Raw genomic sequence first — 17,092 nt, 5'->3', positions numbered from 1 at the left:
CTTCAGAAACTCAAATTGCTATGCTTGAGGGCCTGAACGCCCTACTTGGTGCTGGTTGCTGACTCCCCTCTTCTTTGGAGGTTCACTTTTAAAATTAGGAGTCTATGGCTTTTGATGGTCTTAGTTCCAGCTCCAAGCTTGTCCACATCTGAGGTCATGTCTATAACTAGCAAACTTTTTTGATTGGGATAAAATGAGGTAGTAAGAGCCGGGCGTGGTGGCGCACGCCTTTGATCCCAGCACTCGGGAGGCAGAGGCAGGCGGATTTCTGAGTTCGAGGCCAGCCTGGTCTACAGAGTGAGTTCCAGGACGGCCAAGGCTATTCAGAGAAACCCTGTTTCGAAAAACCAAAAACCAAAAACCAAAAAAAAAAAAAAAAAATGAGGTAGTAAATATTGTTACTTTTGTGAGCCACAAAGTCTCTTTCCTTCTTTCTTTCTTTCTTTCTTTCTTTCTTTCTTTCTTTCTTTCTTTCTTTCTTTCTCTTTTTTCTTCCCCCCCCCCCAGACAGGGTTTCTCTGTGCCCTTGGTGAGTCACGTGGATGCCTGTCTAGAAAAACTCACTGTCACTCAAAGTTTAAGCTCAACAAATGACAGTGATGTCACTGGGGTTCTGTTGAAATAGACACACACACACACACACACACACACACACACACACACCTGGGAGTTCTAATGCACGCCAGTGAGGCAGAACAAGACCTGCAGGACTCCAAGTGATTCCAGTGAGCTGAAGCCTGGGCCACCCTGCTTCCCCGAGAGGGAACGCTAGGAATGAGCCTACTGTTCCAAGCCCTGCCGAGGACATCTGTACCGCTTGGCTGTTTCAGTTCCTACACAAATACCATGCTGATGACTGCAAAGCCTTCCAGTGTGAGTCAAGGGAGCGCTCTTGGGCTGTTAGCCCGAGGTCAGGAAAGCAGGATCTGGGTGAGTCACCAGTACCAGCTGCCTTTCCTGAGGTAGCCTCTGCAATGCCCGGATCTGAGAAGGCCTTCTCCCAGGAAGCCACACCTATTTTTGTACTGAAGTCCCCCCCCCGGGGGGGGGGGCAGGTCACAGCACATACATGAAAGAAGTGGAATTTTCCCCACATTCCAATGATGACAGTTCAGATGGAGTTCACCCAGCTTCTCCTGATAACTGACAGTCCAGATGATTAGGAATGAATCTGATTGCAAAGGCAGTTAAGGTATTTGATGAACCTCTCAGTGAGTTACAGGGTAAATTACATCACAGTGTGCTCTGCCAAGGACCCTGTCAGCCAGCACACTGTGAGCCCTTCCCTCCCGTCCACACTTAGCTGACATTTGCTAACATGGGACCTGTGAGCACTGTTTTAGGAGCTATATGCACACTATTAATTCTCAGAAGAAATCTATGAGGTGGGCAGTATTTCCACCCTTTTCAAAGAGGAAATTGAGCCTCAGTCAAGCAAATAATGCCCCGAAATTGGTATGTATTATAGCCCAGAATTTGAACCCCAGGCAACTACAAAACCCTGCGCCAGTGTTGCCATTCTATTCCTGACTGAAGCAGCAGCTTCAGGGTTGTTCTAATGTATGGTCAGGTTTGAAAGCCAGAGATTTCTCTGTCAGGGTTTTCAAAGAGTGTTCCCCAGGTGCCAGCATTCCTAGTGCCCAAGAACCTGTTTGAAATGAAAGTTCTCAGGACCCACTCAGCCCTCCCGACTCTGGGGGAGGGGCCCTGCTGCAGGTTAAAGATAGAGAACCAGGCGCAGTGATGTGGGTGTATATAACACAAGCACTCAGGAAGCTGAAGCAGAGGGTTGTGGGTTTGAGGGCAGCCTGGGCTGTCTCTAAATAAGTAAGTAAATATCAAGAGCCAGGGATAGAGCTTGGGAGAGACCACTTGCCCAGCATGTGTGAGGCTCTGGGAAGGGGGTGGGGAGCCACCACACTGTGCCCTTGGTGAGTCACATAGATTCTTGTCTAGAAAAACCCACTGTCATTCAAAGTTTAACTGATGGATGCAGAGCTGGAGCTGCAGCTCAGCTGGTAGAATGCCTGATTAGCACAAATAAAGTGCTGAATTCCTGGGTTTGATAGCCAGCTCCATATAAGCCAGGAGTGCTGCCATATTGTAATCCAAACTCAGAAGGCAGAGACAGGAAGGTCAGGAAGTTCAAACCCATCCTTGGCTACTGTATTAGTCAGGGTTCTCTAGAGTCACAGAACTTGCAGATAGTCTCTATATAGTAAAGGAATTTATTGATGACTTACAGTCTGCAGTCCAAATCCCAACAATGGTTCAGTAGTAGCTGTGAATGGAAGTCCAAGGATCTAGCAGTTGCTGAGTCCCACACCGCAAGAAGGCGAAAGAGCGAGAGCCAGATTCCCTTCTTCCAATGTCCTTATATGGTCCCCAGCAGAAGGTGTAGCCCAGATTAAAGGTGTGTGCCACCACACCTTTAATCCCAGATGACCTTGGACTCNGAGATCTCCCTGTCTTAATCTTCTGGATTCAATCACCACTGTGTCTCAAGATCTCCATACCAAGATCCAGATCAGAAACTTCTATCTCCCAGTCTCCAGATTAGGTTCACTGGTGAGCCTTCCAATTCTGGATTGTAGTTCATTTCAAATATAGTCAAGTTGACAACCAGGAATAGCCACTACAGCTACGTAGCAAGTTCAGAGGCTATCCTTGGCTACAGGAACCCCACCCCTAATCCCCCCCCCCGACACACACATATGGGAGTCTATCCACTGTCAGTGAATCTAGGCCAACCTTATGACTTGCTCTGCCCAACAGAAGGTAACAGAAGTACTGTAAGAGAACTCCATCATCTAAGTCTGAAGAAAGCTTGAAGCTTCTAGATTTGCCCCCTTGAAGCTTCTAGATTTGCCCCCTCGTGTTATTTCCACATTTAAGGAGGCTCTTCTTTCAACCACACCATGTTGAAAAGCCACATGGAAAAGAAATGCCAACCACCAGTGCCACCTGCCAGACGTGAAAAAGAGCAGCTTGGTCCTCCCCTCTGTACCTAGTCACCTGCTAATCTGGGCACACAGGGAGCCAGCACAGTAGCCACCCAGCTCACACCCAGAATTCTGAAAAACAGTCAAGCACTATGGGTTTCTTCTTTAACATTTCTATTGTTTTCTTGTTGTTACAGTACAACGTGTGCATATGCCTGCGCTGCAGTGCACTGTGGAGGTCAGAGGGCAATTCTGTGCAGCTGATTCTCTCCTGGACCTTTTAGGAGGATGCTCTTACACTCCCTAGGTCAAGTCATCTCCCTAGCCAAGTCTACAGATCTAAACCACCACGTACTCTCATGGGTCGTTATCACCTAAGAGTCTCAACCGCAGCAGGGAAAGTGACCCGTGCGCTTTTTACCTTTAAAGGCAGGTGCTCCAAAGAGGTGGGCAAGGGCAGCTACTGGGATGCCAGGCAGGATGGCCGGCATCTCACCTCTGCTCTCTCCTTGCCAAGCTTCCCAGACAGACCCAGTACAAACCCCCACTAGTTTATCTTCCGCCATCGCCATACAGGGCTATTCAACTTTTGGACATCAGAAAGTGACGCTGAGGTTCATAAATGTGATGGGCCTGCATTCACAGCTCTCTGGGTAGACATGGCCCTCCGGCTGTAAGCTAGGCATGCCTGGAAGCTGAAAGGTCTTTATTGTTAACTTGTTGTTTGTCTTGAGACAGGTTCTTACTCTGTAGTAGCCCAGGCTAGAGTCTATCTCCTGACACTTCTGCCTCAGACTCCTGAGTGTTGAAATGAAGGCTTAGCACTGCCACAAACAGTTAAAAAGTGAAAATAATTTTGAGACATATTCTCATGTAGCCTAGGCTGGCCTTGAACTCACTATGAAGCCAATAGTGGCCTTAAACTTCTGATCCTGCGGCCCCCACCTCCCAAATGTTGGAACTGCAGATTCGTGCCACCATGTCCTTGTTTGAGGTGGTTCTGGATATTGATGCTGGCGTATCATGCATAGGAAGCAAGCACTCTACCAACTGGGCTACACCCAGAGCCCTCAAAGAAATCCCTTATAACATTAAACAAGAGGTGTCTTCATGTTACACTCTGCCTGTAGATTACCTGGCCAGTCCTCGTCTGATTTTTCTTGTTTATTCTCCACTTCAAACCTAGGAACTGGAATTCAATATTGCTAGCCACAGTTTGTAGATAAGGAAAGTGAGGGTTGAGGAAGTTCAATGCCAATTCAAGGCTACAGGGCAAAGGAGATAGAATGGCATTAGGTTTATGTCAACCTACTCCGCTGATGGCAACTCCAGCCCACTGCACTGATGGCATTACCAACCCACTGCACTGATGGCAATGCCAGCCCACCACATTGGCTGGTATGTAAATCCTAGGTCATCTGGGATTCATCTCATACTAGAATATGCCCTACTAGGCAAACAGGACAGAAAGGAGTTGCTTACAGCCTGCCAAGATGACAAGCTTTGGGGTACTTATACATAAAAATGTACCTGTAGTCTTAAAAAAAAAAAAAACCAAAAAAAAAAAAAAGTATCTGTAGTTTTATTTAAATAACTGAAGGAACTGGTGAGGGAAGGGGAGGGGGAACCTAGCCTGAGACCTGATCCCAGAGCAGCCCAAGGCCCCTATTTATAGTTCTGTGGCCTATTTCAGCCTGCTGAGTGGCCAGACATTGCCCCAAGAAGGAGGCCTGAATGGGGACCACGGCAACTGGGTGCCTTCTTTCTGGGGCACCAGAGGCCTGCTGGGCACAGGCAGAAGTTTCTAGCCTGATCAAAAGAATGCTTTGAAAAATAACAGGGTTTCTCAGGCAGGAAAAAAAAAAATCCAACAAAAAAACAAAAGAACAGAAACCAAGAACTTCAGGACTACCACCAAGAAACAAACAAGTGGGAATATATTCTTATAGCAGTAAATGCACTTTCAACGAAGCTACACCCTCACAGCTAACAGAAGAGGGCTGGGGCAAGAGGTGGGGATGGAAGGTGGGGGGTGGCAGGAGCACAATTGTTGGTCCTGTTTTTCAGGGATAGAAAGGGAAACTGAATAATTAAAGTAGTGACAAGGCTGGCAAGCCAAGAAGCAAACCTCTTTACCAAGCTGTTCCTTCTGTGTTAAGAAGCAGATTGTTCTGTGTGCTGGGAATGAAAATGTTGTCCTCTAATCCCAGTGTTTGAGAGGCATGGAAACAAGGTCTACAAGTTCAAGGCCAGCTTTGACGACATACTGAGCATAGTCTCAAAAACTAAAACTGCAGGGAGGGGCTCCCCTAAAAGACCTATAAGCAGTCAATGGTGGCTGGGGAAGGAGAAACATATTCTTCAGTAGTATGGCCACTGGTAGGTAAGGTGTCTATGCTCCTGTAAACAGCCCTTATGGAACTCACAGGATCACATGAGGAGGGTGGGGAGGGGAAAGTCTAAGGGGCAGAGGTGGGAAGAGAAGAAGAATAAGGTGGGAGGGGACAAGAGTGTGATGGGTCATGAGTGGGAGCAAAATACTTTATAAACATATATTAAAATGTCATGGAGACAGCCATTATATACCTAACAATAATTATGTAACAGAAAACCGCAGAGGCCACTCTGGATTCAAGAGATCTGGAGTGGTGCTTAAGGCTCCCTGCCTTTCGACCAAGCTGAAGACACCACTGGCATAGACTACAAGCTGATATCAAGAACACAACATCATCACATGGCTTCTTTTCTCCCACAGAAATAATAGTGGGCACTATGAGGTGGTTGCTGCTGCTGTTGCTGCTGCTGCTGTTGTTCTTCTTATGTGTTTTTCAAGACAGAGTTTCTCTGTGTAGCCCCAGCTGGCCTGGAACTCACTCTGTAGACTAGGCTGGCATCAAGTTCAAGAGATCTGCTTGCCTCCTGAGAACTAGGATTAAAGGCATGTGTCACCACTGCCAAGATTCAAGATTTGGTTATAAAAGATATTTCTGTGGAACTATAAGGGTCACACATACTTTCTGTGGTCTAATATTGGAAAGGTCTCTGTAGAAATGTGGATCCTAATAGGTGTGGGCTGGGAAGATGGCTCCAATGGTGAGACCCCAGTTCCGTCCCAAGCACTTATGCCCCCAGTGCTGGAGAGGCAGAGACAAGAGGGTCTCTGAGTTTTCGGGGCAGCCAGCCTAGCCTGTGTGGCTAGTTTTAGGTCAGTAAGAAATCATGTCTTAAAATACATGGTGAATGCTGCCTGGGACATGACACTTGGGAAACGGGCCTCTGCATGAATGCACATCATGAGCATGTGCACAGCACATATGCGAACCCTGGAGACCAGGGATTTGGGGGAGCCACTGAATCTGGAGGCTGCCATTTTCCTCAAGAAGTCAGTGAGATCATGTGACCCCTCTACCCAAATCATAAGACCCAAGTTCCGTCAGCCTACTGACAGTTGGTACTAGGGTCTGTTCTTTGAATAATTCTCCAGCACCTGGATCATGAGTCCCGGCTCATTCACATAACCTACACTGACCTTCAAATACATCTAGCACCTTCCACCTCTCGGTGCTTCAAGCTTGCTTTGGGTCTCTGCTCAAACTATAGCCTCTCAGAGTGGCCTCCTCAACCATCCTGTCACCTGCAGGAGTCACCTCCCTTGCTCTCTGGCCCTCTCATTTGCTCTCTTCTGTCTTGTGGCACTTATTTGCAGCAGGGTAAGTACTCACAGCAGGGCTGTGATTCCCTCCTAGCTGTTAGGTTTGGCCTTGAGATGAGCCGAGGCCCTGAGACCCTTGGTACCTTAGTCATGATTACTAATACTGCAATGAAGCACCATGACCAGAGCAAGACAGGGAGGAAAGGTTTTATTTGGCTTACACTTCCACACCACTGCTGATCATTGAAAGGAGTCAGGACAGGAAGTCAAGCAGTGCTGGAACCTGGAAGCAGGAGCTGATGCAGAGGGCATGGAGGGATGCCACTTACCAGCTTGCTCAATTAATAAACCCAGGGTCACCAGCCCAGGGATGTCCCCACCCACAATGGGCTGGGCCCTCCCCTATTAATCACTAATTAAGAAAATGATCTACAGGCTGATCTTGGGGAAACACTTTGCTCAATTGAGGTTCCTTCCTTTCAGATGATGGTAACTTATATCAAGTTGACATAAAGCCAGGCCACACGGTGCATGTTTTGTTCATCCACTCTGAGGCTTGCAAACTCTGCTCTGAAAAGCACATGCCCCTGGTAAACTGCTGACCTCAGAAGGCTCTAGAACAAACCTGAATAGAACATAATCTCTAGAGTTTATGTTGCAGTCTAAATTTGTTGCAATCTACCTGATTACCACACATGTGAGATGAAACTCACACTGTAGGCCGATGGGGTGGGGTGGTTTATTAAGTGGTATTATTTTGACAATGGTTGATAAACTTTTTGGGGAGGGAGGTCAGGGTGCTAAAGATGAAACCCAGGTCATTGAACATACTAAACATGTGCACTATCATTGAACTACACCCTAAGCATGCATCCCTACTGTATTTCGTGTGTGTGTGTGTGTGTGTGTGTGTGTTAGGCACATATATGTGCACTTGTATATAGAGTTGAGAGGACAACCTCCTGCGTTTCTTGTTTTGATTTTTGTTTGTTTGCTTGCTTTTAGAGTCAGGATCTCTCCCTGATTTGGGACTCATTCAAGCAGGATACAGAGGGTGACCAGAGAGAGCCTATGTACCTGTCTCCACTTCCTAAGTGCTAGGATTACAAGTGGGGTCTCACCACCCCCAGCCTTTTGCCACAAGTTTTATGGATTGAGCTCAGATCCTCAGGCATGCACTTGCACAATAATGACTTTACCAACTAAGCTATTGCCCCAGCACCCTTCTCCCTTGTTAAAGACAGGCTGTGTTGTGTCTTAGGCTGCCCTTGAACTCCCCAAGTAGTTGAGGAGGACCTTCAAAATGATAGAATTTATGGCATGGCCCTTAACTCTCAGTAAGCCCCTTGTCTCACTCTTCCAAGTGCTGGGATTACAAGTATACACCACTATACGAGGCTCATTTCTTTATACTCTATTACCTACTTGTTTGCTCTGATTGACAACCTAGTGCAAGAATGCAAGCAGGGATCTTGCCTTATTTCCCAAGGGACACCTAGTGTTTAAAGCCCAGCTGCCTGCCTACTAAGGATGGTTATTAGTGAATGAACCATCTAACTGTAGAGTCTGCTTGCTAAACTGTTCTGCTGTACCAGTTCAATTAGTTAGAAAAATTAAATGTAGAGTCAATAACTTCAAAGCAATTATAAAATAAAAACCAATTGTCTTAAATAGGTATTCTAGGCATCACACAGCCAACTGGCCAGATAAGTGTGACTCACACAAAGCTGTTTCCTACCACCCCTGAGTCAGCTGCTATCTGCCCTCACCTGGGCCCCTGCATGGGAACGGAAGTACTGTTTTTGTGACATGGGTTCACCTAGCTGTGTTACTGTCCCCAGAGGAAAGGAGAGGGAGAGAAGCTGAAAAGCAACACAAAGGGAGGAAATGCGCCAGGCCCTCCCTAACGCAGCTGCACCAGGGACACCTTCTCTAGAAGGGAAGGAAGCTCCAGAAAACCCCAAAGCAGACTGGAAATATAGAGAAGTCAGCCAATCAAGAGAAGGCAGGAGGAGGGTTGGAATGCGACTCAGTAGTAGGCAGAGCACCGCTCTAGCATGCATAAAATCAGGGGTTCAATTCCCAGCACCGGTATAAATGAGGTGTGCAATTAAGGGGTAAAGGTGGATGATTAAGAGTTCTAGGCCAGCCTGAGCTGTCAAGTAAAACCCTGATTCAATCAACAAAAAACAGGGTTCAGAACAGATGTGCTCTGCCGTTTAAAGGTACCCTCTGGACTGAACGAACAGGCAGGCTACATACATATTCAAGTAAAGAAGTACAACTTTTTTTTTTTTTTTTTTGTTTTTTTCGAGACAGGGTTTCTCTGTAGAGCCCTGGCTGTCCTGGAACTCACTCTGTAGACCAGGCTGGCCTCGAACTCAGAAATCCACCTGTCTCTGCCTCCCAAGTGCTGGGATTAAAGGCGTGCGCCACCACGCCCGGCTAAGAAGTACAACTTTTAAATGTGTGTGCATGAGCGTGTGTGTGTGTGTGTGTGTGTGTGTGTGTGTGTGTGGTGTGTGGTGTGTGTGGTGTGGTGTGGTGTGGTGTGGAGTATGTGTTTGCATGTTGGGGACGAGGGCATGCACAGAACACACATGAGGAGATAAGAGGACAACTTTGGGAACTTGTTCTCCTTCCACTGTAGATTCCAGGCTTGCAGCACAAGTGCGTTTTTTTGTTTTTGTTTTTTAACTTACAAACATCAAAATTATATATATAAATGTTCACCTAGGCAAAGATGTAAAAGATGCACCTAGAAGGGTGTTTATTGTCCAGGAACGGTGATGTGTGCATGTACATATGTGTGGTGTGTGTGTGTGTGTGTGTGTGTGTGTGTGTGTGTGTGTATAAAGACCAGTCAGAAGGCAACATCAGGTATCTTTCTCCATCAATGTCCACCCATCTCACTGAACCTGGAACTCATGGGTTTGGTCAAGCTAGCCAGAGAGCTCCACATCCCTAGCTTTGGGTTTGCATGTATGTATGCATTACTGTTCAGTGCCCACCTTCTTACATGGGTGCCAAGGCTCTGAACTTAGGTCATTGTGTTTGCCTGGCAGGGACTTTACCTACCAGGCCCTTCGCTTGCTCATCCAGACTCAAGGAGAGGCCATAGTGAGTCTCCGGAGCCTCCCTCCTCCTGCCAAGAGGAAGTGTTTCAATTCAGAGGAAGTACCTCCATACCCACCAATGAGCAGGAACACCTATTCTTGGTATTCTCGTTCTCGTCATGGCACCTTCTAGGTCCTCATGGCATCAAGAGCTTTCTATACCCTGTCCCCAGCTCCATTCTTGAAAAGTCCCTCAGTGCAGGTTTCTCACGTGGAACAATAAAAGAAGCCACAAGCCGTGAAGGGGTGAGGCCTCCATCTGTGTGGGCTGCAGAAAGGCCACCCCTGGGACTGCCGCCTCCAACAGAAGCATCTTGTATCTGTGCCTTCCTGTATCTCTCCACGTTTCCCAGATCTTTCTTTCACTTGTTCAGTGAGACTTATTTAGATAGCTTTAACTTGGAAATATGTTATAAAATGTTCAAAACATAGATTTTGGCCACACATGGTGACATGGCGCAATCCTGACCCTCGGGAGGCCAACCAGGAAAATGTATACATTTAAGGCCTGTTTGGGTTACAAAGTGAGATTCTGTCTTAAAAAATAAAAACAAGGGACTGGGAGATGGCTCAGCGGGTAGTGACACCTGCTACCATGCCTAATGAACCAAGTGTGTCACTGGGACTTATGGCAGAAACAGAGAGTCAACTCTCACACGTTGTCTTATGACCCCTGTGTGACTCCCATGACAATTGTGGTGTGTGCCCATACGCATACACTTGTACACATTCACAAAAGCATGAAAAATACATTTTTAATTTAAAAATAAAAATGGCCTGGGTGGTGGTGGCACACGCCTCTAATCACAGCACTTGGGAGGCAGAGTCAGGTGGCTCTCTGTGAGCTTGAGGCCAGCCAGGTCTACAGAGCTAGTTTCAGGACAGCCAGACTACACAGATAAACCCTATCTCAAAAAACATAATTAGTTAATTAAAATAAAGACAAGGGTTGGGGCTGAAGCTCCGTTATAGAGTGCTTGCTAACATGTGGGGAAGCCCTGGGTTTCATCCCCAGGACTGGATAAAGTGGGTGTGGTAGCACAGGTATATAATTCTAACACTCAGGAGGTAAGGGCCAGAAGATCATAAATTCAGTCGTTCTCAGCTGTAGAGATATTTCAAGGCCAACTTGAACTATAAGATCCAGACTAAAGATAAGTAAATTAACAATTTAAAATCTATCCATACTGCTGTCCATAGTGCTGACAGGTTAGTTTTACTGTCCATACAACTTCTCTATCCAACAGGTGATATTGTCCCCACACCTGCAATTCTAGGGACCAAACCCTGATGCTAAGCTAGTGATAGTGGAATACATCCCTTGGTCCTCAACAACAACAAAGTCAGGTGTGGTGGTCCATGCAGGTGATCCCAGAGCTCAAGAACAGGCAGGGTGGGCCATATTAAGGAAATTAGAACCAACAACCACAACATTATTGCTAATGTCATCATGGCTATCTATAAAAACTCAGATATGTCATTTCAACAACTATGTATGTGATGACCTAAAGAAAGACATCTATTGATAAGTCTGCAGGTGGGGGCGGGGGCAAGGTGTATGCTAGCCAAATACACCAACACCGTGCCCAGTAGTCTGCAAAGGGCCAGTGGATTCACTGAGGGGAAGCCCATCCTAGGAATTCAATCTCACCAGCAAGCTGGGGCCAAAACTGCCTTCAAGTCACAAAGAGCGCAACCAGCCACTGAAGCTCCAGAGAAGTAGCCACACACCAGCCAGAGGGAACCAGTTGTAACCTGATGCAAGCACCCAGGCCTCCCTGTGTTTAGCATTCCTTCTGCACGGCCTCACGTCTGACTTTGGGCCACAGCATCTGTGCATCTGCTGAGAGATATCAGCTGTCAGAAGGAGATTCTACCTTCCCTACAGGACTCTCAGATAAACCTGCAACTCATATCTGGAGTCCAGCCTGCATGGGGACTGTTATCTCAAGAGCCCCTTCAGTTTCTCTCATTGCAAAGTTTGCAGAAGAGCTGGGTCACACATGCCTTTGATAAAATGAATCTCCACTTCTTTCTCTTCCCCCTCTCTCAGACACATACACAGAGTAAATGCATACCACCCAAATGCTACCCTATTCTCTTCCCAAGTGCCATCTCTGGAAGATTAATGAGGGCAGCTGCTAAGGTCAAGGATCTTGATGCATGAGCAACTCCCCACAGAAGCTCATGGCTACGTGCCTGCGTAAATCACAGAGGAGGGCTAATAAAATGGACCAAACGCATTTGTTATTCATTCTTGAAGATGATTTGAGGATTCAGTTACTCATTTATAAGATTCCAAGAGTGCATAATGCCAATATAGCACCAGGGTTGGGGTCAGTGGCAAGTGAGCTAATCTCACTTACCACTTCTGGTGTTTGAATGCTTCTGCATTGACTAAATGCCAAGTGTTTATTTCATGGTCTCTCCACCACTGAGTATTAGATGTGCAGACACCTTATTGAATCTAAGATCTTATATATAGCTTCAGGAAGAAAATCCAGATTCTGGACTAAAGTGTCACTTCTAGATCACACAAAGATGGCCTTCCCCTCCCTCAGCAGGACCCCAGCTATTGAGGAAAGGGAGGGTCATAAACCTAAAGTTAGGAGCTGCCAAAGTCAGTGAGGTTAAGGAAAGAATAGTGGAACAAACAGCCACTCAACCCCCCATTTCCAAACTTCTCAAAGCCTCAGAGGTCAGCAGTGTGTGGAGCTGAGTGATAACCTCTGAGAGTTGGACAGTGCACAGCCTACACACAGTAAGGGTCCACTCTTCCTATATTCTTCAGCACGATGTCCTTAGGACTCCACTATCCCAAGCATACTTCCGCTTTCTTCCCATCTCTGCCTTCCTCCTTCCACTGAACCATCAAAACTTGAGGCACAGTTGATATACACTGCTAGTAAGCATATACAATATTTTACATGTTTAATGGTCAGACTCTAGCCTCTCTAGGGTAATTTAACAATAAAAGATCCTTAAGTGACGAACTCCATCCACCACCAGCTATTAACCTTACAGACAAATATCAGACAAGTGTGTAGACACATGTGCAAGGATATTTCACATAAAACTGCAACTTACAAAGCAGACGAAAATGGAACGTTGAATTGCTTACAGTTCAGCAGATTGCAATTCAAGTTATTCACAGAAATAAAACACGGATGCACATCATAGAACTATCAATATTTGTGGGGTGGGGTCTTTGTGTGTAGACAAGGAAAATATTCTGCTGGTAAGAGGAGACCATGGGCAGAGTATTTAGCACACCTAACTCTGAAAAGCAAAGTAAAATTTCCCATAAGAATAAAAAATTCTGGGCTGGTGAGATGGCTCAGTGGGTAAGAGCACCCGACTGCTCTTCCGAAGGTCCGGAGTTCAAATCCCAGCAACCACATGGTGGCTCATAACCATCCGTAACAAGATCTGANGCCCTCTTCTGGAGTGTCTGAAGACAGTTACAGTGTACTTACATATATATAATAAATAAATAAATCTTTAAAAAAAAAAAAATTCTGGGCTGGTGAGATGGCTCAGTGGGTAAGAGCACCCGACTGCTCTTCCGAAGGTCCGGAGTTCAAATCCCAGCAACCACATGGTGGCTCATAACCATCCGTAACAAGATCTGANGCCCTCTTCTGGAGTGTCTGAAGACAGTTACAGTGTACTTACATATATATAATAAATAAATAAATCTTTAAAAAAAAAAAAAAAAAAAAAAAAGAATAAAAAATTTTAGGAGGCTAAAAACTGAGTGAGTGACACCATTTAGTTTTTCCATAATTGGTACATATCACTAACACTTGCCACCAAGCCAATGACTTCAGATCCATCCCCAGAACCCACAAGGTGAAAAGAACAAGCTAACTCCTAAGCATTGTCCTCTGGCCATCACACAGACGCTATGGCATATATGTGCACACAAAATTACACGTGCATACTCAGACACACACATTCACACTTGCAATAGACAAATAAATGTAGAAATGCTTTTAAAAAGTAGATAGTGTAGTGGCAGTACAGAGCTTAGTTGGTAGAGCACCGCCTAGCATTCAAGAAGCCTGAACTTTGGTCTCCAGCTTCATACAAAGTCAGGTATGTTGAGACATGCCTGCAACCCCAGCGCCCATGAGTGAAAACAAGAGACTTGAGTCATTCACATCCTCGGCTACATAATGAGTTTGAGACCATCCTGGGCTACATGAGACCCTATTTCAGGAAAGAGAAAAGAATGGAAGTACATGCACGAGAGAGAACAGTTTAGGAAGCTTTGCTGGCCCTCACCAGCCATGGCCAGGCTCTCCCTGGGACAAACTAACGCTTACTCTCCAGAAGTAGAAGCCAGGCTTTTTTTGTTTTGTTTTGTTTTGTTTTGTTTTTTGTTTTTTGTTTTTTGAGACAGGGTTTCTCTGTATAGCCCTGGCTATCCTGGAACTTACTTTGTAGACCAGGCTAGCCTCGAAGAGAAGCCAGGCTTTTATATTGTGCCACTGTCCTTTTTCATGTGCAACTGGCAGCGTCTGAACATCTTTCTTAAACTGAGAACTGTGATGTTGGGACTCTAGCTTGTGACGGACAGAAACTGTCCTCCTGAAGGACGTTGGTTTAGCTGAATTCAGAGGAAGTTAGAAGAGGGATGGGGAGATAGCTCAAGTGGGGAAATGCTTGTTGCACAAGCAGGAGTACCTGAGTTCCTGGCACCCACATAGAAAGCTCATCATGGTGACACACACACACTTATAAATCCCAGAGCTGGGGAGACAGAGGCAGAAGGGATCCCTGGAGCTTGCTGGGTAGCTAGTCTAGCCAATGGTGAGCTGCAGATTCAGGGACAGACCCTATCTCAAAAGTGGAGAGCAATGGAGGAAAACAGCTGACTCTGGGCTCTAGCCTCCCTGTACACACACACACACACACACACACACACACACACACACACACACACACACACACAAATGAAGCTTGAGGACACCGTACTGGGGTGAAGTCAGTCTCTTAGAACAGGAATTGCGTGAGCCCTCTTATGCATAACTGTGTAGTACTTTCTCATGGCTGGGCCAAACTCCTGACAAGAGCAGCATGAGGCCCTGTCTTAGACGGGTCCTATTGCAGTGATGAAGTACCATGACCTAACACCAGCGGCCATCAAAAGTTGCAAACATGGCCATCCACAGGTGTCACAATGCTGACTGCAATCAAGGAAATCCTGACATAATCTCAATGTCTCAAATAGGAAAATGGTTTGGAAAAGACCATTTACAAAAGAAAAGGGGATTTTCTCCATGCAAAGTGTTAGGGCCATTCCATATGTTAATGTTTCAAGTGTGCTGAACAGGACACCCAAATGATGGCAAGGGCTGGGACACTATTGGTGCAAGGGCTGGGACACTGTCAGTGCAATGGCTGGAAAACTGTCTTTTCTAAACAATGGGTTTTCCTCCTGTGTACATGAAATACTGCCTTTTGCTTTTTGTTTGTTTGATTTTTTTGAGGCAGGGTCTCCCTCCCTGTACCCCCCACTCTCTTTCTAGCCCCAGCAGGTCTTGCTTAAACTTGTGGTCCTCCTGGCTCTTTCTCCCAAGTGCTGGGATTACAGATGTGCTTGGAAGTACTCATCTGCTTGAATGAGTGTGTGTAGGAGGCCTGAGGTTGATACCACATGCCTCTTCAATGGCTCTCCTCCTCCTCCTCCTCCTCCTCTTTCTCCTCCTCCTCCTCTTCTTCTTCCTCCTCCTCCTTCTTCTTTTATTTTTGGAAAAAAAGCTTTTTACTGAAAATGAGTCTCATCCATTAAGCTGTACTGGATGGCCAATGAACTTCAGAAATCTGCCTCTTACCACCCCAGCCCGGGCTGGGATCACAGGGACAGGCCACACTGCCTAGCTTTTGACACAGATTCTGTGCATATGAACTCAGGACCTCAGCTTGTATAGCAGGCACTTTCAGAACTGAGCCATCGCCCCAACCCTCGAATGTGTCTTATATGATAATTGCAAAATAAGTTTTGATTTTTTTTAAAAAATCCAAATTCCCAGCTGGGTGGCACGCCTTTAATCCCAGCACTTGGGAGGCAGAGGCAGGCGGATTTCTGCGTTCAAGGCCAGCCTGGTCTACAAAGTGAATTCCAGGACAGCCAGGACTACACAGAGAAACCCTATCTTGAAAAACAAAAAACAAAACAAAACAAAACAAAACTCCAAATCTCCCTGTTTGGCAGAGTCCAGGGGCCTGCATGTGAGCAACAACAGTCAACTTCTGACATATCTGTCTTCTCCCTTGTCTACCCTGTCACGAGTCACCATGATGTTCGATGTCATAGTCCAAGGTGGCCCTTACCAGATAGGCTCTCCAGAAGGCCTGGACCCTGACTGCTGCTTCTTCTTCTGTCAATAGCAGGGAGAGCGGGATTGGTGGCCGAGGGCTGAAAAGCAATAAAATGGTCATAGGCCTGTGAGAATCCATCCTTCATCCCGCCAATGCCTTTGACAATGTAACGGTCTTCCTGATTAAGGGCCTCATCCATCCCCGTTCTTAGAGGGCAAAAATGTCATTTTTGATGGAAAAGTGTATGCTTGAGTTAGCATTTCTTCTTAAGACCTAGGATTTTTAAAAATTGTTATCCCCATACCCAAGTGTGTGTGTGTGTGTGTGTGTGTGTGTGTGTGTGTGTAGTGTAGTGTAGTATATCTGTGCATGTGTGCCTTTGTGTCCACAAGTGGAAGGCAGAGGCTGACATCCAGTATCCGCCCCTGTAATAGTCCACTGTGTTTTTTCAAACAGGATCTTAAATTGAACCTTCCCCTGATGTTCACTTTCCACTTTTAGTCCCATCAGACAGTCTTTAGTTTGTTGTCTGTTGCTTCTGGTTTTGCCTCTGCTTGCCTAATAGCTGCTTTGCTGGCTGCAATGCCCTGCCCCTGGAGTGCCCTGCTCGCCACATCCGGTGTCTTGCCCACCTGTTTTTCCACTGTCCACATGTTAGAAATCAGTGGTGTCTTACTGCCACCTCACATCCCTGCGGTGGCTGCCCTCACTAGTTATCAAGTGGTTTCTAGAGACCTTGGCATTTCAAAGGAGACCTTGGAATGTTGGCATCAATCTTAGAGAATGACACTGAAATGCACAGTACCCGTTGCTATTAGAGAATGACAGTGAAATGCACAGTACCCGTTGCTATTAGAGAATGACAGTGAAATGCACTATACCCGTTGCTATTAGAGAATGACAGTGAAATGCACAGTACTTGTTGCTATTAGAGAATGACAGTGAAATGCACAGTACTTGTTGCTATTAGAGAATGACAGTGATGGGCTGGAGAGATGGCTCAGTGGTTAAGAGCACTGACTGCTCTTCCAAAGGTCCTGAGTTCAAATCCCAGC

At 46.2% G+C, this 17,092-nt stretch overlaps 1 protein-coding gene across 1 annotated transcript in view; it reads right to left on the bottom strand.

Moving 5' to 3' along the window:
• The window catches only part of Iqck (IQ motif containing K), a 115,897-nt gene that overhangs the window by 39,091 nt on the left and 59,714 nt on the right, over positions 1-17,092 (bottom strand). The window contains exon 7 of the mRNA XM_021200146.1: positions 16,050-16,134. Within this exon, the coding sequence (XP_021055805.1) occupies positions 16,050-16,134 (85 nt within the window). The remainder of the gene's footprint in view (positions 1-16,049; positions 16,135-17,092) is intronic.

The sequence above is a fragment of the Mus pahari genome, chromosome 1, assembly GCF_900095145.1.
Source record: "Mus pahari chromosome 1, PAHARI_EIJ_v1.1, whole genome shotgun sequence".
Classification (NCBI taxonomy): Eukaryota; Metazoa; Chordata; class Mammalia; order Rodentia; family Muridae; genus Mus; species Mus pahari.
This window is presented reverse-complemented; position numbering and strand designations above follow the sequence as displayed.